The 26,438-nt window shown below is 34.1% G+C and overlaps 1 protein-coding gene across 2 annotated transcripts in view; it reads right to left on the bottom strand.

The window, feature by feature from the left end:
* Window positions 1–25,299, bottom strand: part of LOC127737380 (receptor for retinol uptake stra6-like) — a 75,885-nt gene extending 50,586 nt beyond the window's left edge. The window contains exons 1-3 of one of the 2 annotated variants that reach the window (XM_052247999.1): window positions 25,207–25,299; window positions 3,334–3,421; window positions 1,818–1,878 (exon numbers count right to left, since the gene is read on the bottom strand). In XM_052247999.1, the coding sequence (XP_052103959.1) occupies window positions 1,818–1,878; window positions 3,334–3,407 (135 nt within the window). In that variant the 5' untranslated portion in view covers window positions 3,408–3,421; window positions 25,207–25,299. Of the gene's footprint in view, window positions 1–1,817; window positions 1,879–3,333; window positions 3,422–11,692; window positions 11,810–25,206 lie in introns of those variants that run through there. The other variant, XM_052248000.1, reaches the window with a different exon arrangement.
* Window positions 25,300–26,438: the final 1,139 nt, after the last annotated feature.

Here is a 26,438-nt window from a genome sequence, read left to right as displayed (position 1 = left end):
TATTCCAATTTCGTTAATGTTTGAACAAAAAAAATCATATTTTATAATTTGTTTATAACTCGTAGCTAGTGCCCCTTCAAAGACTGGTATTTTTTATGATTTTTTTTAGACCATAAATATTAAATAACTGAATCTAAATATAGGTTTTTACTAAATATACAAATTAAAATCCACCTTATCTTATTCTTACTAAAACAAACATTAATAGTGACCAATGATCGTTCATATACCTTGCTATTAAAATGTGTCATTGTTAACACGACGTCTTCCTTTTGCTAGTTTTTCCTTTTATTGCATTGACTCCTTCATAAGGAGTGTACATTTTTTTCATCTGGTTGATATAATTATGCGCATGTTAGCAGTGGCGTCACCGATTTCAATTCAATGAACGTATTATAGTATGTGTGGGATTTAAATCACATATGCTGAATAAAATTTTGATGGGTACTGCTTCGATTGAATGGAAGTCAACATAACGAAATACTAATATAATGTTAGGGTATTTATCAATTGATTTACTTCTATGAAACTTTATGGTAATGAAACAAATGCAGATATTGATGCAGTGTAAATGTTGTATAATTATGGCTTATCGCGGTAATCAGGAAAAATAAAACATGACTTTGTTTTTATATGGTACTACTTCTACATGTATACAAATGACTTACCCACAGTAGGCTTTGTCGGGGCTTTTTTCCGAGTGTGACCATATTTTTTTCGAGTGACTATGATAAAAAATGTAAGCAGACTTTTTTCTGGTTAGTCGCGAAATATTTACTTTACCTTAATATCCAAAATCATACAAGGTAAGGTAGTACTTGATATTATCAACCCTACAGTACTTTCTGTTATAAAGGTTTAATTTAGCCTTACAATACTTTTATTCAAAAATAATAAAGACGTTTTTCTACACATATCAATGCAAATGTCAAAGCAAATAACAAATGCATACACTTCACAAAAATTCTTTGTTATTGCATTGCGAAGGAAATTTTTAGAGTAAATTAATTAGTTTTATGTCCGAGTTTTTTCGAGAGCAGTTAGGGTTTTTTTCGAGTGTGGTCTAGGTTTTATCGAGTGAAAAAACAAAATAATTTCGTATTAAATGCTTCGGCTTGAAATGTTATATGCCATTGAATTTACGAAAAAAACAATAAAAAGGTTCAATTAAAATACTTTTCAAAGCACGAAAAAAAATGTATTAAACCAGTTTTATAATGCTGTATTAACACGAAAATTTGATAAAAAAAAGCATCGTTCATTTGTATATGTTGTTTCCCACTTCTTATCGATTACATGTACACCTGCATACGTATATTTGGATAGATCAATCATGTCTGCATCCAAGTAAAGACATCATGCACGTTCACTGTATTCAACGCAAACAGGTTTACGTATGTGTGGATCGACCCAACATGTCCAAATCCATGTAAGCATGTTTGAAAGATTCAACATGTCAACGTCCAGGTATCCAAACATACGTATAAAATGTCAATTCTATACAGTAAACCATCTTATATGCTTTGAACAATCTCATACAGTATATTCGGAATGCTAACAATCTTTATGTTAGCGCAGACATGTTGGATTTAGACCTGCATACATATAGTGTGTAAGCTAGTATAGTAACAGAAAATACCTCCCAATTTTTTTATTTACATTTTGTCTTGATGGCAATTTGTTTTTATCGTTCTAGAAATAAAAAACAAACTGCACCATGATAACTTTATTTACATCACAAAGAATGCCTAAAAATTGGAAAATACTGGTATTTTTTTTTATGGTGTATTACTTTTGTTTTAAATTACATTGCTTACCGCTGGTATCAAAAGAAACTGGTAAAGTGTTTGGTGCGGTATTACTTCTGTACAAACGGCACTGAAAACAAAATAGTTAAACTTTTATCATATTGCACTTTAATTTAAAAATAAGACTAAAATTGACAGCTTCAATAAAGCAAAAAGAGGGAGAGGATACTGAATCGGCAAACAAAACTTATAAGGATAAAAACAGACAAGCACCATTAACAAAACGACATACAATAGTAAAGAAAACTATATTTGCGATATCAAGCAATAGCAGATGGCACCCTGGTCCGCCGATTGCTATGGTCACGGCAGCCATTTTGAAAAATTCCGAAGTAAAAAAGGCATTTATATTAACTTTCATTAAGTTTGGACCATTTATAAATCTTTCACATTTTTGCTGTTACCATGGTAACGGCAGCCATTTTGAAAATCCCAAAGTCATACAGCCACTTTACCAGTACCAGTTGTTATTTTTGTACAATTTCATAAACTTTGGAGCATTTTGAAATTTTTGAACATTTAAGCTGTTTTCATGGTTACGGTGATCATATCAAAAATCTCAAAGACAGATACCACATTGACACTTAACATGTTACATTTCAATAAAGTTTCATTTTGGGTTTTCTGTGCCATATTCTGTAAAGAAAAGCTACTTTCAAAATTTTCCCATAGGGTTCAAAGTAATACTATTCCCCAATTTCCATGACAATGGTCGCCATTTTGGAAGTTCTAAATACTGTATTCCCATCTAGACATAATAGGCAACATTTCCATAAAGTTTCATTAGGTTGGGTCTTAAAAAAAAAAAGATTTAGAATTTTCAAAAATTTCACATTTTTGCTATTTCCATGGACACGGTGGCCTTCTTGCACTTTCCAAAGTCAGTTGCACAACTTCACATGGTGTTCCACCTTATGGTATATTTCCATCAAATTAAGTGTGGAAGAAAAATAAAAATAATAAAAAAGAGAAAGAACAATAACAAGATGTTACCCGAACTCCGTTCAGGGTGCATAATAATATATACAGAAAATATGAGATTGAAATAAATGAACCCGACCAAACACCAGGTTTTACTCAGACAGATGCTCCGGAAATATTACTCTAATATTAATGGTACATAAAGTGTGTTAATCTAATTGTTATGCACCAGATGCGCATTTCGATAATTAATGTCTCTTCAGTGATGCTCGAGGCCAAAACATTTGAAAATCCAAAACCTAATAAAACGTGGGAGGAGATGATATAGCCAAATCCGGACAAGGCATCAGAGCTAAAATTTACATGAGGGAGATATATTACTTGATTTCAAATGATTTCAAAAATTTTATGACAGCAAATTTTAATCTAAAAATATCAGTATCTTATGCCAGTACTTATCGAAGTACTGGCTACTGGGCTTGTGATATTCTTGTGAACGAACAGTCCACCGGCAAACTGTGATTGAAATGCCAACAACATGTCTCACAAAGGAGACAGTCTGAAATATATTTGTTCATTTTAAAGTAGATGGTAATATACATACTTGTTTTGGGATGAGTTGGTATCTTGAAACCCATCGTATACTGACTGAAGAGTTGAAAGGAATTCTAAAGACATTGGAAATTATTTATCTGAAATGAATAAAAATGAATAATTGTTTGGCCAGAATAATGACACTTTTTATACAGTCATGACAGTTGAACTGCTTCGTATACAAAAATCACAATGAACTAACCCATCAAATTGCCGGAAGTGGGTTTATTTCGTAATGAAAATATTCTAAATTATTAAGTTATATGTATATCATATCACATGACACCTTATCGTGATCACGTGTATTTATATTGAAATAAATGTGTTTTATACCTATAAGTTATAAAACTGACGATAAATAAATAATTGAATTGGTTCTGCACTTCTCTAATTTGAGGAAACGTTATTTGTTTGAATAACTCGAGTAGACCCTTTCATGAAAATATGCAAATTTACACCTACGTATATCTTTTTACTTATTGTTTATTTTTAGACTGTAAAAGCTATAAAAGGCCCCTTTTTCGTAAATTTTTTAAGGACAGTTAATGCAGATTCTGTTTGATTGCCTTTTTGTAAATTTCGGCATTTTATCTAGAGAGGATTATTTAACGAAAAACATCATCAAGATAACGGTAAGTGTTGTTGAATTCATCAATTACATGGAATTAGAAGTCTTTATTGAGTTTGGCCGTAACAATACAAGATGTATAATATCTCCCAGCTAATACAGCTAAAATAAATACATATTCCATGGCTAATAGTGTCTTTTGTTAGGTGTTGTCACTTACAATGAAGCTTATGGACTTCCGGTGGCGCTATTGGTGATGGTAGACGTATCTTTTGGTGCTGGGAATTTCATGATTTCAATGTTGTATAGTGTGCAATTTAACATATAAAAAGAACATTACAGTATATTTGATGAACAATTACAACAGTCTAACATTTACTCATTTTCTTTCCAATTTAGAAAGATTTTTACACAACTGAATTTGACTTTCGCGGGGCCCGTGCACTTCCGGTCCGCGAATATTCAAAACAAAATATTACCATACTATAAACAGAAACAATATATACATCAATCCATCATACATGTAATTCAAAGAAAGCTGATTAAATTCCTGCAAAGGAGCAGGCTTGTCCCTTCTGGGTCACAAAAATTGACACCTATAATTTTAACAGATAGTAAAGGGTACAATTTAGAATCCCAAGGATCCACAACAACAGAGCATAATATAACTTGGTATTGTAGTAAGGGTGCCAAAATAAAACAGTGCCGATAGTGGCTGGAGAGCACTATAGACTCCCTTATTAAAAAGGAAGGTAATATATGGGTATATGTATGGGCAGGTACATGTGATCTCACTATCAAGAACGGCAGATACATTTCCCTGTGCACACACGACGACTGTATCATAGAAGAAATCATTACAGAAGCAGAATTAATCATTCAATGTATTAATGCTCACCCTGGGTGCAAAGTAACCATTTTGGAAATCCCATTATACTCAACTCAATTGTATCCTGGAACTGGGCAGCGGGAAACGGAAAAGACGACTTACAAAGATTTTATCAGCAAGACAAAGATTAAGAAGAACACATAGTTAAAGTTAACCGCAAAATTAGGGAGCTTAACACCAATAACAACTCTTACTCTCCTAAATTTAGCTCAGATCTACTCTCATTCAAAAGTACAGAAAAGGTAATCGCCACCAAGTGACAAGACGGGTACAGCATAGGCTTGAACTGTACTTTGATGGTATTCACCCACGACGACTGCTTTCAAGAGTCTGGTTAAAAAAGATCGAACAACAAATTATCAAAGATTGCTGGGATACCTCCAACTAGAGCTCTTAGATACATTACCATACAGTAAGCGTGGGTCTCACCACACTACACTGCAAAATATATAATAATGTACAACAACCACTGATGATGCTGTTTTAACTACAGTAAGCGTTGGTAACGCCACACCAAGCTCACTTAGATTTTAGTTTTTAAATTTTAATCTGGAAAAAGGAGACTCTCCAAGGAAGTAGGGCTTACTGCATATTCATCTCTACATATTTTTTAATTATTGTTTAACGATTGTTCAACATAAATCGTCGTGTAAATATATGGATAACATGTGAAGCACATCACCTTATACATCATAAATGCAGTAAGCAAAGGTCTCACTACACTAAACTGCAATGTGTTGAAGCTGTTACCTTAAATACAGTAAGCGTGGGTAACGCCACACTAAACTCACTTAGATTTTAAATACTGATCTGAAATAAGGAGTCTCTCCAAAACAACAAGGCATACTGTATATACATATATACATCCTCACAACAAAATGGCCTTAGAAACAAAATGCTATGAGAAAATAATCGTGGATCCAGACTCTACTCAAGATAACAATCATGTTGGTGACATACAAAATCAAATTAAAACTAAAACATATTCACTGAATATTGATAAAGTATTGCAAAACAAGCGAATCGGCAAAAACGACCGATATATGTTACAAAAAGACTGGTGATGGTCTCATCGTCACACTAGATTTAGCAACCTTTGAATTATTTGTTGCTGCTCTATCAAGTTATTATCAAAATTATCCACTTTCTGCAGGAGAAATCACATTCAAATCTGAACATGATAGAAGAGGTGTATTAGACCAAAAAACATTTAAAGTTCAACTGAAGAACAGCGAATCATATACCATAAATTCTTACTCAACAAAAGCTTCTTTATTAATAAATGGAAAATCTGTAACTACTTTATTGAAAATAAATTACCCACAATTCACCATATGATTTGCAATACCTATGTGAACAACCAATTAATAAATTACTAGAACAACAACTACAATACATGTTGGATTACAGATCTACAAATAACAACATGAAAGCCAAATGTAGAAAGTGTAATAGAAATGTAGTCACTAGAGCCGTACAGTGTAACAACTGTCAGCTGTGGGTTCACTAAAGATGTGAAGGTCTTGCGCATCCTGATATCAATAAGCAATATTGAAAATAATAGCAGTAACTCATACACATGCTCCTCTTGTCCAAAGACTATTGACAGTTCAATCGAGATTGGTAGCTTATCGAGTATCTATTCAAAGCAGTAAATGTAACATTGTGTCTATTAATACAACACAAATAGCATAAGTAAGTCCGCCTATTACGCAATTGGCGACCAATGCAGAAATGCTTCTGAATGAAGAAAGAATTAAACAAATATGCTCCAACTGTGACAGTGAGATTCAAGATGCAGATGAAACTGTTTGTGATAGCTGTAATAATATAGTACACTTGACATGCATAGTTAAACACTGCCCGATGCAAAAGTGTCAAGTGTTCTATGGGTTAGAAATACAAGATGAGCAGGTTAGAAAAAAACTCTTACTATGAAGCAGAAAATAAACATAATTACAACACAATCATGAAAACACCGCATGAACAGCAAATTGAATTGCCGTCCATATGTCATACCAACACACAAATAGATAGTAATCAAAAGAAAAAGAAAAGTTTACACACATTAAATATGACCCAAAACAGTACAATCTCGAAACGAAGAACAGTAATAAATAACAAAACAGATGATGCTTGTATAAATCAGAGCAAAGTTACTGACGATGCACAATTAAAATTTAAAGACTTAAGGCAGCTAGAGCTAAAATTGAAAAAAGAAAGAAGATGATATCTGATTAAGAGAAATGAGAAATTCAGAGCTCAACGCTCAAAATATCCGCCTTAAATCCTTAATTCTTATGCAAGAAAATAAAATAACAGAAATGGAAAACACAATAAGAATTCTTAACAGAAAAATAGTTGTCCTTGAAGATACTAGCTCTGAATCCAATAAAGCAGATACCAACTCACAAGCAAAAACCTGCTGCCACCATAAGTGTATAACAGAAACAGATAATATATTAATAGCCATGCGTGAAAGAATGACAAAGTTAATTTTACAGAAAGTGGACGCTCAAATAGACCAACTTGATAGAGAACAAATGCCAGTACAGTCAACAATTACTAATAATATAATACCGAAAAGTAGTAATGATGAGTCCTATACAAAGAGACAAATATAAACTAGTACATACACAGAGCACAGAGACACTTTAGGTAATTCTATGACTATTCCTCTGGTAATGAATGCCACACATCAGCCGCCCAAGTATCATCACCATGTCTTGCAACCAGCACAATCGCAATATTATACAACAGGCTCCAGAGGAATTGAGGTAACACAACATTTACAATATCAGTGTTCTCCCGATCTGAACAACCCAAATGTGTCTACGTTAGCTCCTTCAAATTCACAAAACAGAGTGAGGCATGTTCATGGCCATCCACTTATAAACAGACCCACAGAAATGCCTACACCAGTGTTATCCAACTACAAGGACTAAATTTTTTTTCACAAGAAAGGAATTATAAACAACAGAACGTAGTGCCAAAAGAAAATGATAATGTAAATAGCGTTTTTAAAGTATTACACTTAAACATTTTATCTTTTAACTGTAAAAATATTAAAACATGTGATCCATTATTTTGCGAAATTCTTACTAATTATGATATCGTGTTGCTGCAGAAGCATTGGTTATTTGACTGTCAATTGCCACTCTTTAATGATATCCATATTGATTTTAATGGTGTTGGAAAAGCAGTTGATTCTGATGATCCACTACCACCTACCCACTTACCGAGCGGATATGGTGGAGTCTGCATATTATGGAAAAAGAGTATTGATAACATAATTACTATAGTAGAATGTACAAATAACAGAATTCAATGTATTGAACTAACAAACACATGTGGTAAAGACATTCTTACAATTAGTATTTATATGCCATGCAAGGATAATAGAGTAGAGAAATAAATAGAATTTTTAGATTGCATAGAACTTCACTTTTTATGTACTTCATACAACCCTACACATCATATTGTTAAAGGTGGTAATATAAATGAAAACATAATTTCTAAAAGCACATCAAAACGCTAAAACTGCAAGCCATTATAATATTATATAATAGTATCATCGTTCAACTTAGGACTAATACCTGCAATCATAAAAATGGGACTCCTAACCCCTATATTCAAGAATAAAGGAAGTAACAAGAATGCCACCAATTATAGAGGGATCACTGTTATGCCAATATTGCTGAAACTAATTGAATCTGTAGCAATAGCTAAAGTCCAACCTAATATATTAACAGAACAAAGTAGGCTTCAAAGAGGTTTTACTTCGAATTCGGCACCCATGAACCGTTCCTTCTTTATTGAAGAATTTATTAGAGATTGCAGAGATGCTGGTAAAACAATATACATAGCACTCCTAGACGCTAAATCGGCATTTGATGTGGTAACGCATGAGAGTCTCCTAAGAAAGCTATATTTAGCGGGTGTAGACGGTCTTCTATGGAAACTAATTCATAGTCTTCATATGGACTCCAGCAGTATAGTCAAATTCAATGGTCTAGTCTCCGAACCATTCTCAATACTCCAAAGTGTAAAACAAGGTGGTGTACTAAGTGCTGACCTGTACAAGCTATCCATAAATAATCTCTTGAAAGCTATTGAGCACTCGGGCATAGGGGCAAGAATAGGGTCCATTCATTGTGCCGCTCCTACACGTGCAGACGATGTGGCACTCATGAGCGATAATCCCGAGGAACTACAGGTATTAATCAATTTAGCATATAATTATAGCTTCAGGGAAAGATATATGCTGCATGATGCAAGCAGTAAAGAGTGTGATCTTACCAATATATCCAAATCAAAGAAAACAACAAGAACCTTCATTTCAATGGCATATAGGTAATTCAGTAATGCCTATAGTTAATCAAACAACCCACATAGGATCCTATGTACATCAAAACCTGACGATCCTGACCCAATATATGAGAATGTGAAAAAAGCAAGATGTGCAATGTACAGTTTAATGCCGGCTGGTATGCATGGGAAAAATGGACTAGACATACAATCTTTGCTGCATATATTTAATATCTATGTTATCCCGGTACTTTTATATTCCACAAAAAATGTATCAAACAACTATTATCAATATCTACAAGTACAGCCACTCCCGCAATATATATTCTTTCTGGACAACTCCCAATAGAAGGCCAAATGCATAAAAAAAGTCATGTCATTATTTGGCAACATATGCAGGCAGTCACATGAAAGTTTAGAAAAACACATTGCGTACAGACATCTTATTATAAAAACGGACGAGAGTCATAACTGGTTTATTAATGTTAAATTTATTCTAGCCAAGTATAATCTACCATCTGCGCTATATTTATTAGACAGTCAAATTTCAAATTTACAGTGGAAGTCCATCGTAAACAAAGAAGTCTCAAAATACTGGAAACATTTTATTGAAAGTCATTGTCAGCTGTATCCTTCATTAAAATATTTAAATAGTCAATTTATACCGGGACAAACACATATGTTGGTATATCTATCTGCTAGTAGTTCCATGAAAGAAGCACAGAGGATACCTGTAAAATAAGAATAGCGACAGGAAGCTATATACTCATGACTGACAGGATAAGGCATTCGAAAAATAAAGGAATATTGGCAACGTGTCCATTGTGTCAAACGTCCGACGAAACTATGGAGCACTTTTTATTGATATGTCCCGCACTATCGGATCAGAGAAATCAAATCGTGCAGAATATTCAACTGCTGCAACAAAAGCTCTGTAATAATTTTCAACAGAAAGGCAGAGAAATAGATTTAATACAGATGATAATTGATCCAAGTATAATCACACCGACTGAACCTAAGTGTGATAAATCTATCTTAATGGACATAGAATTTCAGTCTAGGAGACTATGCTTCCTACTACATTCCAGCAGGTCGAGAATTCTTAATCAACAGTAATGAAGTCATCCTTACTAGCCATAGTAAGCGTGGGTTACACCACAATATACTAAGGGTCTACAGTATATGATAACATCAATAAGCGTGGATTTCGCCACACTTTACTGACAAGAATGAGTACCTAACACAACTTACTAAATGTTTTATTATAGTAAGCGTGGGTTACACCACACTATACTGAGGGTCTACAGTATCGACCACTACATGATAACATCAATAAGCGTGGGTTTCGCCACACTCTACTGACAAGAATGAGTACCTAACACAACTTACTAAATGTTTTATTATAGTAAGCGTGGGTCACACCACACTATACTGAGGGTCTGCAGTATCGACCACTACATGATAACATCAATAAGCGTGGGTTTCGCCACACTCTACTGACAAGAATATGAGTACCTAAATGATTTATTATAGTAAGCGTGGACTATGCCACACTATACTAATTGGCTGTTAAACTTTACGCTTAATACCCAACCCACGTTCAACTTGTGAGACAGTGGCGTGGATATACTGCCTCACTATACTGATTTATGAAGATGATCATAGTTAACCTACCAGTCCAAACCATTGAGCTTGCAGCATTATAATTTCTTTTGGTGTATATAAATGTACTAATAAACTATAATCAATGGCGACGTATTTTAAATTTTATTATATAAATCTGAGCAGTGTTTTACTTCGATGTATATAGATGGCACTTTTAATGAGAATTAATTAACTTTTACTACTGGTGGAAGACAACTAATCAGATGTAAATATAAAATTATAAGAGTTGGGATACATTAACTTTTATATCGGTGGAGGATTACTCATCATATGAGGTGCTCCTTCATTGGAGGAAGATATTCGACTTACAGATACAGTTATGAGCCATGGGTTGTAACTTCAACTTGTAAAATTGAAGTAATTCTTTTCTACCGTTTTACTGACACCAGCATGGTTTCATATATATATTAAAGAGCTTGTAATAATGTATACCGACTTTAAATAAAACTTCAAATATAATAATACAGGTTAAATATTTGGACTCAATGACCATATCATTTTCTTTGTGAGTGGTTTAATAATACCTAATTGACAAGACCGAAAATAGGACATAACACAATCTTATGTAATGATTGTGGTTTAGAAATATTTAGTAAAGTTTAAAATACGTTAATAACAAAAGGTAATTTAGTTTAGTATATTATACTAAACAAAAAAACTATACAAAAAATTATCACAAAAATAATAATTCTAAAGAAGTGAACAAACTGAATAATCATTAAAAGTCCTTGAATATTTCGTTAGAAATGATAAAGATAAATGTAGATGATTAAATAAATAAATAAATAAGAAAAAGTACACGTATGTACTGAATATACAAATAAATAAAGAAAATATATTATACTATATGTACTAAATATACAAATAAATAAATTATTTTTGAAGCTTGAATGTAAGGTTTTGTTTCGAAAGTGTGGAAGATCATATATATATATATACCTTTAAATCACTGGAAGAAAATATCCACAATCGAATGTCTCAGATTTAAAATGTGTTGAACAAAAGTTTTTTAAATGAAAATAGAATCACACCACGCAAATTGTCCCACCATAGACGAAATATACAGGTGTGGTAGAAACGTAAAGAAACCAGACAAATCATACAGGTGTGGCAGAAACGTAAAGAAACGAGACAAATCATACAAGTGTGACTGAAATGTGAAGAAACGGATTCAAATATTTTTTGAAATATTGGAAAGAAATGTTGTTTTTATCTACTGTAGGAAAATTTTGGCTCATCATTCTTGATTCGGGGATCAACATCCGGCCGCCTTGGCTCAAATTCAGTTAAACTGAAGGAAGAGAGTCGCTTGTCTGATACCAACTTGGCGAATGCGATATAAATAAAATTTCTTTGGGTTACTTTCTGTCTAATATCATTCACATTGTTTTCCTTGTTGACATATTTGTGTGTTTTTATAGTGATTAAGATTATAACACAATGTTGACTGCTGTACCTCTATTTTTGACATTTTTACCTATTATATCTGTTTGTTTTGTTAACACATTGTTGTCAATATAATGGAATTGTATGCGACTGTCATACAAGTGAGAGGTTAAGCTAGCTATAAAACCAGGTTTAATCCACCATTTTCTACATAAGGAAATGCCTGTACCAAATCAGGAATATGACAGTTGTTTTCCATTCGTTTGATGTGTTTGAGCTTTTGATTTTGCCATTTGATAACGGACTTTCCGTTTTGAATTTTCCTTGGAGTTCGGTATTTTTGTTATTTTACTTTTTTCACATTTGCAGGCTCGCCGTATGATGGTAACTTCGTGTTTTTTTAATGTATTTTATATGGGAAAAACGGAAAACAATATCCTGTCAGAGTTTTGTAGGTCGATTTTTTCTTCTTTAAAATATGACAAGCTTGTAATTATTCTAAATAAATGATAATAAGCTTTATTTAGAGTCGACATGGTTTACAAAACAAAGACATTACATATTATAAGCTCTACTGAGTTTTTAACCGACATACAATGCATAGCAATACATAAGTTAAATAAAGCATATATGAAGCACTATAACTTTGCATGGTAATAGTAAGCAGAACTTACAAGCATCATAAGCTAGGTATTAAAGCAAATAAAATTTAAAAAAAGAACAAGTATCGTTTCGATTTTTGATTTGCATGCTATAACGCTACGTCGTCGTGGTTTCGTCAACAAAGACTTTTATTCGAAACTTATAATGTACGCATTTTTAACACAAGTGTGAAAGACTCATGTGAGATGAATTGTTGGTACCTTACAATGATACACAGTCCAAAACTGCTCTGTGTAGAACTGTCAGAATCTGTTCTAAGGTAGAACTGTCAGACTCTGTTCTAAGGTAGAACTGTCAGACTCTGTTCTAAGGTAGAACTGTCAGAATCTGTTCTAAGGTAGAACTGTCATAATCTGTTCTAAGGTAGAACTGTTAGAATCTGTTCTAAGGTAGAACTGCACAAAACTTTTCTAGAACAGAACCGCTTCTATCAAAAACTGTTCTAAAGGTGTAAGGAAACTTTTCTAGATACTGACAGTATTCTAGGACAGTTCTACTTACCGTTCCTGCAGATTTTAAGATATGTTAGACCTTATCTCCACTGTATTGATATAAAGTTGTTACTTATGGTACTGCATCCTGTCGATACATACATGTGACATATTGTACAAGGTTAATTCTCATTATGTATTGCGTGCTAAGTATCCATATGATAAATCAAGCCCTTTCCACTTCATTCTTAAAAGTTTGTTGTTATACCACTGTTTCATGTTATGGTGATGATAGAACACTCGCAAAAATGTTAAACCCCACAACATGTTTTGTTTAATGTGACGTTTTAATTGTATACAAGAGTGAAAAAATAAACATGAGTATCAACAGCTGAAAATGAGCATTCTATCCCCACTGAATCAAGAATATCAAATCGTATGCTTAGTTGTTGTCTCCTTCAATTGTTTCTCGTTCATGTTATAGTATAAATCAGGACATTGGTTTCCTTATAAGAGTGGTTTTACATTTGTCACCCCCGGGCTTTTCATAGTATGGAATTTGCTCATTTTTGAAGATTTGTAATTCACATATTTGTCATTCAAAAGACAGTTTTCTTACTGGCAATCTTATCACATCTCTTTATACGGCTATGTTCTATTAGTCGTAGCTATAATTCTTGGTTGAGATATCACCGAATGTTACTCATCATCTGATTGTTTCCTTGTCTTAACAACACGAATGGTGCCTTTAGGTGAGGGCGAACTACTTTAAATTACGGAGCTACCATGTTTTTAATCGTAATCAAATTGCTCAATCTTTGTATCCTGTGTATTTGTTGATTGTTGTTCGTCTTTTGTTTGTCTGGATTTGACTTCAACTCATAGATTTTGATTCCCCCCCTTTTTTTTTCCTTTTTCTTTTTTTCTTTTTATATTTTGTTTCCTTTTCCTTTATGAAAATAAGGAGATGTGGTATGGTTACCATTGAGACCACTATCCACCAGAGTTCAAACAGTGACGAAAATATAAGCATTCGTAGGTCACTGTACGGCCTTCAACAATGAGACACACCAATTCCGTATAGTCAGCTATAAAAAGCCCCGACATGAAAAATATGAAACAATTTAAACGAGAAAACAAACGGCATAATTTAGAACAATACAATTTACGAAAAACATTTATGACAGACATGGACCAATTGTAACGTTTTTGGCTTATAAACTATCTGTTCGTATCCGTTTTCACAGAATCTGAGATACTCCAATATCAATCTTTTAATTAACTCAAAATCTAACTACAACTTGGAGCTTTACTAAAAACTACGAGACCAACCTTTAAACTTTGAAACTTAATAAAGAAACAACAATATTTACACAATTAACTTTGTATCAAAAAGTAGTCTAAAAACTATAACCTCAATTTATCCTTAATCCTTTCACTGACTTCGAGTTCCCAACCGATTTGCTCAACAATTATAACCTTTCATAAACAATAAGAGGACAAGCTTCAAAACCATAGGTTCCTGAGACACCTAGTTCTGGGACACCTAGTTTCTGAGACACCTAGTCTCCGAGACACCTAGTTCCTGAGACATCTAGTTTTGAAACACCTAGTCTCCGAAGCACCGAAGTCACCAGACTAGTACAAACTACCTGTTCGAGGGACTGCGATCATTCCCGTGGGAAACTACAGTTTCAGAACAACCCGGTAGTTTGCAACAATCGTAAAGACTTCTAAACCGCTTGCTTCAAACCACAAGCTTTCAAACTTTTAAACTTGGTTTACAAACTTCTCAGTTAGATTTTCTTTATTTGCTGGTATTCTCTTTCCGATGCTTATTCATCAACAGCCAAATAACAAATGAACGAACTCGCACAATGTATCGGTGTCTTTATATACCAATAGCGCGGACCTCAAGGAGAGCACCCTAGCAACAACGAGCTTCATAGCAACCAAGGCTTAAAGGATGATTTTCTATGTAGTTTTCTTAAAAGGCATTGTTCAAACGGGTAATTGATTATGGATTACAATTCAACATTGAATTACAAATATTGTCTTATGCTTAAACTGCATTTTTGTCACATTACCCACGCCTCCGATTTCATGCGTCCTCGCATGACTTTCATACTTTTTTTTCCAGTTTGTATCAACACAAAGCAACTGCCTACTGATTTTTATTTATAAATGATTAGTCCCTAGCTTCTCCAAAATTCGTATAATAAGACTGCCACTGTAAACGAAAATAACCAAACATAGGTTCTGAAGTAATTTTGCCTCGACAAGAAGCACTTATGGCTTACAGGGTTTTTTTACATGCACAGAGCGTGACATTTCCCTGCACATGGGACCTCGGATTTAAAGTCCCCATCCGACGGACTTGACATATATATTTTTTGTGTCTGTGCTGAGTGTACTTGAACACAACTCAACAGTTAAAATAACAATAATATTTTATATAAAAAAACATTGCTATCTGCAATAACCGATTAAAAGTCAACCAGATATAGAAATTCTTTCAGAATTGTCTCCTCAACCTCTTTTACTTTCAACATACTTCTGACAGTCCTGATATATTTTCTGTACTTCAAAAGTTCAAGTAATTCTTCCTGCCTTTGAGCCACAATTTTCTCTGGTCGTTTTGGCCTTCTTGTGCTCTTTCCTTTCAGACACACTTCATCAAAAGTCTTAACATTTGTACTAGGCTCTTTATCATTCTTTTCTTGTATCAGACTCTCATCGTCATTTTCGGAGCTTGCACTTTCGGAGACGTCTTATATCAGCTTCGTCGACTCTCTGGGATCTGACATCTCTTTTACACTGTCTAAGGAGTATTCACTCTCATCGAAAAGGTTGGACCTTTCTGGGTTCACATGTTCGTCCTTAAAGTAAACGTCTTGTTCCCTTAATACCTCAACGATTTTAACGTCATTATTCCTGTGAAACCTTTTAATATGATAAGCCGACTTCTTAAACATTTTGGTACACTGGTAGCAAGTCAATCCGCTCAACTCCTGACCTTTATTTGCATTTACAATACCAACTTCTTGGTTTGGTAGAACTGGTTTTCTGATGTTTCTAAACACCAGTACTTCACTTGTAGGAGGCCGTTTTACAGTCGTTGCAACACATACCCTATAGCAGCCTATCTGACCTTCAAAATGTAAACGGGTCTCTCTTCCGTTTACCAAAATACTACTTTTAGTAATATTAATTACACAATTATGGCTCCTTTGGAAGTCTATTCCCAATATACCATCTACGTTTAGGTCTGCTACTACAGCTATGTTCGAATAAACAAATCCATTAATCTCAATATCAAGGATTGTTTTCCCATATAGAATTAATGGAGAACCGTTGGTAGTCAATATCTCTCTGTCCATTGGTGACAGAAATTGTGAACGCATACTGTCAAATAATTTCTTTGAAATAAGAGATACTGTCGCCCCTGTGTCTATAAGCATCTTTGCTTTGGTACCATTTACTTCAGCTTTGATAAACATACCAGCCTCTTTTGTTAATGTATTCACCCCTATCACACCGTTCTGTTTCTCGTATGACACTTCAGATCCGTGTGGGGTGGTCGAATGTACTCTCTTTACACTACTTTCAGGACAATCTTTCTTGAAATGTCCAAATTTCCCACAATTAAAACATCCACGTTTCTTGCGATTCTGGAATTGTGAATTACCTTTAAAAGGAAACCACCCTTTTACCCGAGTTTGTTGCAAAGCTTTTACTTCTTGTTGCAGATCATTCAAAGCTGTCTGCATGTTTTTAAGTAGCTCTACTGTTTTGTCGCTAGTATCACTGATGTCCGCATCTCTATTTGTAGCTCTTAGATAACATTTGCCTTCCTCTCGCTTTATTTCAGCCTTATTAAAAGCTTCTAGTTCAACGGCGTGTCGAATCGCGTCGTTCAATTCAGCAGGTCTAGCTTGTTTTATTCTTAGCCTCATGTCGACACTCTTGAGTCCGTCGATAAATTGCTCTTTAGCTAGTGTTTCTCGTACGTCATTCGGGGCTGTGGGGTACGCCAGGTTTGCCAAGCGTCTTATGTCCTGACCTTGTTCAGGAGGGCTTTCTGAAGCCTTTTGACGACGCTACCGTAATTGTGTTCGGTACAATTCGGTTTGATTGGCAGGCGAAAATCTCTCTTCGAGAGACCTCACAAGTTCCTTAAAATTTTGTCTTTTATCTGTGGGTAGATTTCCTAGTACCCCCCTGAGCTTGTCCTCTCAATGAGACTGCCAAATATAAACCCTTTTCTACCTCAGTCCAAGCATTTATACTCGAACAGGCATCGAAATGAGACTTGTGATCTATCCATGATCCCTGGCCGTCAAACTTAGCGGGCTTTATGATATTTTTGTTTTTATGGATAGAACTCTCTCCCCTATATGCACTTATTTCGTCTTGTGATTTTGGCATATTTTTCTTTCGCCTTTCAGTGACAAAGTTCGTCTCGAGAACAGAGTCTGGATAAGTTCTCATCTCTGGTGTTAATTTTGCCGAAGCTGGGATATGTTTATCAGTAATTGCAGGCTGTGACATAACTTTTGACTTCGCCCCTTTCCCATCGTTTGTACTTTGGAGTATATTGCTGCCTGTACCAAAGTCAAGGTTCGGAGTTCTGGCAGTAGCAATTCCAGAGTCAGATTGTCTTGGGCGTGTTGTTTGATAGATGGGAGTTGACTGAGCAAAGTCTGGGGCATTTTCAAAACTTTTAATTCTTAAGCGCCCTATTTCCCTGTTTAATCTATCTATCTCCCTTGTCAATTTTCTTGTTTCATAACTATCAGGGTCATACAACATTTCATCTTCTCTGTATGTTCGCGACATATTTTGAAGAATAAATTAAACAAGTTTTTCAAAAATATTTTATTGTACAACTTGACAATCAATGTATTTACAAAAACAATGTGTTGCTTTGCTTCTTGCAAAGACAAATAGAAAATGAACTCACAATCAAACAATATAATTACATATAATACTGAAGTCTCTCAGATCCCACCGCTGCCACCAATTTTGTAACGTGTTTGGCTTATAAACTATCTGTTCGTATCCGTTTTCACAGAATCTGAGATACTCCAATATCAATCTTTTAATTAACTCAAAATCTAACTACAACTTGGAGGCTTTACTAAAAACTACGAGACCAACCTTTAAACTTTGAAACTTTATAAAGAAACAACAATATTTACACAATTAACTTTGTATCAAAAAGTAGTCTAAAAACTATAACCTCAATTTATCCTTAATCCTTTCACTGACTCCGAGGTCCCAACCGATTTGCTCAACAATTATAACCTTTCATAAACTATAAGAGGACAAGCTTCAAAACCATAGGTTCCTAAGACACCTAGTTCTGAGACACCTAGTTTCTGAGACACCTAGTCTCCGAGACTCCTAGTTACTGAGACAACTAGTTTTGAAACACCTTGTCTCCGAAGTACCGAAGTCACCAGACTATTACAAACTACCTGTTCGACGGACTGCGACCATTCCCGTGGGAAATTACAGTGTAGTTTGCAACAATCGTAAAGACTTCTAAACCGCTTGCTTCAAACCACAAGCTTTCAACTCGAACTTGGTTTACAAACTTCTCAGTTAGACTTTCTTTATTTGCTGGTATTCTCTTTCCGATGCTTATTCATCAACAGCCAAATAACAAATGAACGAACTCGCACAATGTATCGGTGTCTTTATATAAAATAGCGCGGACCTCAAGGAGAGCACCCTAGCAACAACGAGCTTCATAGCAACCAAGGCTTAAAGGATGATTTTCTATGTAGTTTTCTTTAACGCATTGTTCAAACGGGTAATTTATTGTGGGTTACAATTCAACATTGAATCACAAATATTGTCTTATGCTTAAACTGCATTTTTGTCACACAATGACTATCGCTGAATTAAAGGCTCTAGATTTGGGACAGGTATTGCAAGCCGTTCTCGTCAAAACTATGTTTAAACAATTTTTTCGAAAAAATTACACACTGAGAATTAATAAAATGCTTCGCTGAGCGCAGCCTGATACGACCGCAGAGGTCGAACCCTGAACAGTTGGGGCAAGTTTGGAAACAATATTCAAGCTTGATGCTGTCTTAATTTGGATTGTGATCAAATTTTTGACATAATATAGGTTTCTGACAAAAAATAAATGTTGTAAAAGATCTTAAAATTTTGAAATGGGACATTTAATTTACCTAGAATGGTCTGATATCCAAAATCTAACAACATGGTTAGATTCAGCATATAAAAAAAATACAAAAAATTTAACTTTAGTTGAAATCAAACAAAGTTTAATTTTGGACCCTTCAAACCTTAATATGGACTAATTTGAAAACAGGGCTCAAAATAAAAAATCTAAATGCATAATAAGATTCATCATATCATACAGCCGCAATAACTCAGTTTTTGATGAAATCAAACAAAGTTTAATTTTGGACCATAGACCAATTTAAAAATGGGGCCGCATATCCAAAAAAGTAATACAAGGTTAGAACCCCCAAAAATTAAAGACTTTAAATTAACCCCATTGAAATTGGTTAAAACATTTGTATTTATTTTCAATTGAAGATTTCTTGCTATTGCGCAACACTGTGCTATTGCGCAATACTGTGCAATTGAAGATTTCTTGCTATTGCGCAATACTGTGTAATTGAAGATTTTTTGCTATTGCGCAATACTGTGCAATTGAAGATTTTTTGCTATTGCGCAACAATGTGCTATTGTGCAATACTGTGCAATTGAAGATTTCTTGCTATTGCGCAATAATGTGCAATTGAAGATTTTCTGCTATTGCGCAATACTGTGCAAATGACGATTTCCTGCTATTGCGCAATACTGTGCAATTGAAGATTTCTTGCTATTGCGCAATATTGTGCTATTGCTCAATACTGTGCAATTGAAGATTTCTTGCTATTGTGCAATATTGTGCTATTGTGCAATACTGTGCAAATGACGATTTCCTGCTATTGCGCAATACTGTGCAATTGAAGATTTCTTGCTATTGCGCAATATTGTGCTATTGCTCAATACTGTGCAATTCAAGATGTCTTGCTATTGCGCAATATTGTGCAATTGAAGATGTCTTGCTATTGCGCAATACTGTGTTGTTGCGCAATACTGTGCTATTGCGCAATACTGTTCAATTGAAGATTTCTTGCTAATGCGCAATACTGTGCAATTGAAGATTTCTTTCTATTGCCCAATACTGTGCTATTGCGCAATACTGTGCAATTATTTGAAATTTCAAAAATTTAAGAAAAAAAATTGGGAAAAAAAATCCCCCCAAACTTTTTGAACCCCCCCCCCCCCCTTCTTGGAGTAATTACCCCCAAACTCAAACCCAGCCTTCCCTTTGTTGTATGGAACCTTGTAGTACAATTTTAGAGAGATCCATACACTTAAAAACACAAGTTATTGTCTGGAAACTAAAAAAATGCTTGTTTTTGGCCCCTTTTTTGCCCCTTATTCCTGAACGTTTGGGGCAATTACCCCTAAACTCAATCCCAGCCTTCCCTTTGTGATATGGAACATTGTGGTACAATTTCAGAGAGATCCATACGCTTACACACAAGTTATTGTCCGGAAAATACAAAAATGATTGTTTTTGGCCCCTTTTTTACCCTAATTCCTAAACTGTTTTTTCAGTTTATTTCATCTCAGTGTGTCTTTTTGAAATCTCATTGTGTAATTTTCAATTCTCATTGTGTAATTTTCAATTCTCAGTGTGTAATTTTCAATTCTCATTGTGTGTTTTTCATTTTTTGTAATCTCAGTGCGTTTTTATGAAATCCTCAGTGTGTGTTTTTAGGTTTTTTACTCTCAGTGTGTTTTTTTTAATTCTCAGTGTGTAATTTTTCGAAAAATGGTTTAAACTTACTAGTTTTGACGAGAACGGCTTGCCATAGACAGGCACAAAAAGAATGTAGCCGGGTTATACGTGTTTGTGAGCGTTTAATCCCCTCTAACATAGGACAGCGGTGAAACAGCACAACATAAGAACAAACTGTAAAATTCAGTTGCAAATGGCTTAATTTAATAGATCGGTACGAAGCAAAAATAACAACTAGCATAAAAAAGACACAAAGCACCGCTATAAAAGTACCAACAGCTATTGGGAGATAGTTCGAAGTCAATTACAACTAATAAATTAGTCATGTTCTCCCAGACTGAAGTATCAATCAGTACACATCCAACGGATTTAGTAGTGTAAAAACGTCCTAAACAGTCTGAGAAACGCATGACCTTGTCCAATGCCAAACTATTAGACGTGTTAGGAAAGTCAATACGATTTTGACGCTGATGTTAAATACCAATACCACTACAGGCTATTGTGGGGACCATCTCAAAAAGTCCAGATAGTCATTCATTATAGTTACCTGTATGGGTTTGTTTGATAATGCTGAGATGACTTTTATACAATTAAATAATAACAATTTATTCCGCAATACACCGAGGAGGATCCAGCAAGACAACACGATCATTATTAATATTATTATCATAAAATTGCATTGTTTCATAGTAGTGATCGAATAAGTTTAAGATCGTTGTCCCCCATTTCTTACTATGTTGTTGAACGACAAGGAAAATCTGCAAAGTGATCAAAATAAATAAATAAGAAAAATCACTGCAATCAAATCACATCCGAATCCTATTTTTTACTCTACATCAATCTTTGTGCAAAATGTTCGTTTATTTGAAAAAATTTTAAGATATACTTTTCTTGTCGGGGCCTTTCATAGCTTTTATGCAGGATGGGTTTTGCTCCTTGTTGGGAGGCATACGGTGACCTATAGTTGCAAACATTTACGTCATTTGGTCTCTGGTAGATAGTTGTCTTCTTTGGCAATCATACCACATCTCCTTATTTTATATCATTTTCTATAATAGAGAAATGTGTAGCTTAAAATTCTAGTGAAAAAAAAACTAGAAATTTGTGTACTTGACAATTAAAAAAAAAAGAAAAAAGCATGAAACAAAAACTTTTTTCAATTTGATTATCAGTTTGTCTTTTTATTTTATCTAGAAAGGTCACTCTGGCAATTTAATGTAATGCTGAAAAGGGACTACCTTAAAAAAAAAACATTAAAATGTGTGAATTGATTATTCTAATTCACATTTTAACTGACATTTTCTGTCTATCAATTTTTGTCAGTCAGTTTTTCAGACAAAAGAGGTTATCGAATTAAGTTTTAAAAGATTACCACATTTGGTTATTTTTCAAGCATGTTAAATTTATGTTTCGGTGAAGGGTCGGAAGTTTTTTTTTCTTGGTATCACGGCTTCCTCCACCAACAAAACAGAACACCACGATTTAATTGAGATACTGTTGAAAGTGGCGTTAAACTTTTCATATGGAGACGTTGATTTTATTATCTTTGGGTCAGAAGGATATTTTGAAAATGGAATGTTCATTTTCACCTCTTGCAAAGCCTGCTAAATTATATGTCGGGAAATTTTTTTTTCGATTTCCTTCATTTTGTTTTGCGTAATATTCACTATACTCTCCGCTTTCTAAATTGGACGGTATATAGTGATGGGTGGATGGGTCCATCCGTCCGTTCTTTCGTCCTTCTGTCCATTTATTGCATTCATCTCCAGATAGTAGTAGACAATACGAATCACATACGGCTCGTGGAAAGTGGTTTTCTTGAACATTAAAACGATGCGCAGCAAGACAACTTTCTTCCAAGAATTGGCACGAACTTGGAATTGGATTTTCCTCCAAACTGAGTTAATTTATGTGATAAGATTTATGCAAACCTCTCACCAATTGCTACGCCATAGTAGGAGACACCAAATAAGACAAAACCGCAAAGGGAAAAACAGAAAATGCAAAAAACTAAATAGAAGAAATTTAGAATGTCAAGTTTATGTCGAACACGCCATCAGATGTTTAAAAACATTTAGGGTTGTCGGAAGTTTGTGGAGACATCCAAGACACGAATCCAATCAAATTGTTGAATTGTGTACTGGACTTATGGAGAGGCAAACTGAGTTATTTGACTATTAAACATATTCTACTTATATCATTTAATGTATATATTTGAACTTGTGGCCGTAAAATCCGCCATTACCATTCTTGACCCTTACATATATTTTTTTAAGTTTTGTTTTGCACTCCCAAATCAAACAAATACAAATGAATGTATGAAGATCTACGTAAGGCACGTCTTTAAAAAAATGGAGTCGACGTTAACCATTCGCTTCATATTGTATCAAACACACCACAAAGTTAAAGTTTTTAGCTATACTACGACGGGATAATTTGCAATGCAATTGTATTTTGAGAAAGTCCTCACTTAAATCTTGTATCGGTATTGGTATTTAACATCAGCGCAGTATTTAAACCCCTTTCCTAACACGTCTATTAGTAAACAGTATCGACAGGACGTAGGATCATGAGTAATATTAACTATACATATATAGCAATATATATTTAGTTCTGTTTTAATTTTTCAAATACAAAATCAATGTTAGTACAGATAAAAACAACATTTTAAGATTTTTCTACGGTATTTCATTGATAACATTTCAGAATAAGTTAATTCAATTGATCAATGAGTTAACATGGAAAGTATCTAAAAAAACGGACTCTATAAACAACATCAACGTAAAATTTAGGATGTGATACCCCGTTTTTAATAAAAGGTTCAGTTAAATTTCATAATCAAGTCTTGATAAGGGTGAAGGTTTGGTACCATTAAAACGTTTAAACCCGCAGCAATTGTTTGCACCTGTCCTAAGTCAGGAATCTGATGTTCAGTAGTTGTCGTTTGTTAATGTGGTTCATAAGTGTTTCTCGTTTCTCGTTTTTTGTATAGATTAGACCGTTGGTTTTCCCGTTTGAATGGTTTTACACTAGTAATTTTTGGGGCCCTTAATAGCTTGCTGTTCGGTGTGAGCCAATGCTCCGTGTTGAAGACCGTTCTGATTATGTTGTGATTCATAACAGTACAGAAATTGTTTTGTTTTTTTCCCTTCGTTTTGAATCAAACACCTTTACTATTTTTAATCATATATCCGTTTGAGTTCTATATATTTTGAAAACAGATACTAAACAAAAAAATTGATATTCTAATTATGGTGCTTAATTTGTTGTGTATTTTTACCTATGTATAGTGTACGAACTGTCAATTGATTTTTGCTTATGTAATTAAAGAGTTGTCCATTAGGTCAAACAAGGAGAATAGATAAAAGGTAAGAGTTGGAGTGATAATCAACCGTGACAATAACTGGCCAGGTAATCTATAATTGATAATTGTAAAGATGGAGATTATCTTGGTCAAGGTATTTAGTGAAGGTATACTGCTCTTTAACTGTACCTTTCTCTGTATGTGTATGGGTTGGATTGTCAATTACATATTTACTATATCAATAAACTCTAGGATTAAAATTTTGTACGCCAGACCAAGGATTTGTATACAAATCCTTGGCCAGACCCGCGTTTCGTCTACAAAAGACTCATCAGTGGACAATTTCTTTATTCATTGCAAACAAATCTGGCAAAACTTTGCGAGTGTATAAAGTTTGGGTTAAAAATTCATCTACGACATAATAAATTAGAATTTTGATAATATATTTGACTCAGACGGACTATATAACATATAAGAATAGTTCATAAAAGATTTTCTTTCGAAGTTCAAAATAAATAAGGATAACAGATTTCTTTTTAGATACTATACATGTTGTCTTTTACTGAATTGATGAAAATCTAAGTAATATGTATAATAAAAATCCCCCCCCCCCCACACACTAGTACAGTGATGAAAGATCAATAGATCGATCGTTTAACTAGCATGTATTCATCATTGTATGTCAAAAATTGTTTACATGAGCAAACTCCTTTGTAAGAAAACGGTATTAGTGAGTATTCAAGATAATTATACACGTTTTGAAATGAGGATTCATATAGATCAGTTAATATCGATCTTTTAAAAGGAGCAAATATTATAATTATTTACAAACCTTGTTTTACACTTATTCCATACCAATTCTTTAATATTAATGTACATATTTCCTGACCCTCATATCACATAGTTTACCTGTAATGAGTAGGAGATGTGTATTTAAATGATTGTGTAGGATTTCACCTTTAGTCCCTACGGCGGTGCTTAATGAAGCTTATAATGACGTAGACATGATTAGAGGGACAAACATTTCAGCTCAAAAGGCAATGTTTGTCTTCTATTGATTTCCACTAAAACAAAATTATATCAGTTTATCAGTACCTTTAAAAAAACATCTGCTTCTTGAAACATATGTTAAACTACTCAACAAAACGATCTAGTTAGGGAACAACCATTTAACTTCAAATGGGGAGGAGGGGTATGGTTTTTTCCTAAAAAAAATATTGTTATCCCCAATTTGATGAAAAAAAATATTGTGGTCAAGCAGATGACAAAAAAAATATTCTGAATCCAGATTTTTCCCATACCTTATAGTGTTAAATTTTGAAAAAAATAATTCGATTGATAGCGTCGAAAAATTAAACAAAAATTTTCTAACAAAAAACCATACCCCCACCCCCCTGCCTTGAAGTTAAATGGTTGCTCCCTTAACGACACCTGAGAACCTCTGTTAAGTCCAATTTGAAACTGTTACACCAGAGTGGATTAATCGCGAAAAAAAGACGTGGACACGCTTTCCGATTTGGTTAAGGCATTCAAATTAGAATTAAAAAAACTGAATGGGTCTATGGGAATACACATGCTACATCGATTTTTACAACACAAGATGTTGCTAAGAACCTGTCATGATAAATATGTTGTTGTTTCCGCAGATAAGATAAAGTCATAAACAACATTGTGTTTGTGTGTAATTCACATTACATAAAGAATTAGGTATTGACATTTTACTTGAAAACTCACGACACTTACCAAGGAGGAAATCCTAAATAATGACAGGTCTGATCACAAGTCCAGTAGTCATCACTTCTGTGTTGACATGAATAATCATTGTTATGGTAATAATTATGAATTAACTGTTTACAAACCTTTGAATTGTACGAAAAATTAAGGATTTTCTACTCCGGGGATAGATCACCTTAGCTCTATTTTGGCAAAATCTTTCGAAATTTTTGGTCCTCCATGCTCTTTAACTTCGTTCTTTATTTGGCCTTTAAACTTTTTTTATTCGAGCGTCAATGACGAGTCTTTTGTAAACGAAATGCGCGTCTAACGTACAAAATTGTAAGCCTG

This window comes from Mytilus californianus, unplaced genomic scaffold (genome assembly GCF_021869535.1).
Source record: "Mytilus californianus isolate M0D057914Y unplaced genomic scaffold, xbMytCali1.0.p SCAF_4, whole genome shotgun sequence".
Classification (NCBI taxonomy): domain Eukaryota; kingdom Metazoa; phylum Mollusca; class Bivalvia; order Mytilida; family Mytilidae; genus Mytilus; species Mytilus californianus.
This window is presented reverse-complemented; position numbering and strand designations above follow the sequence as displayed.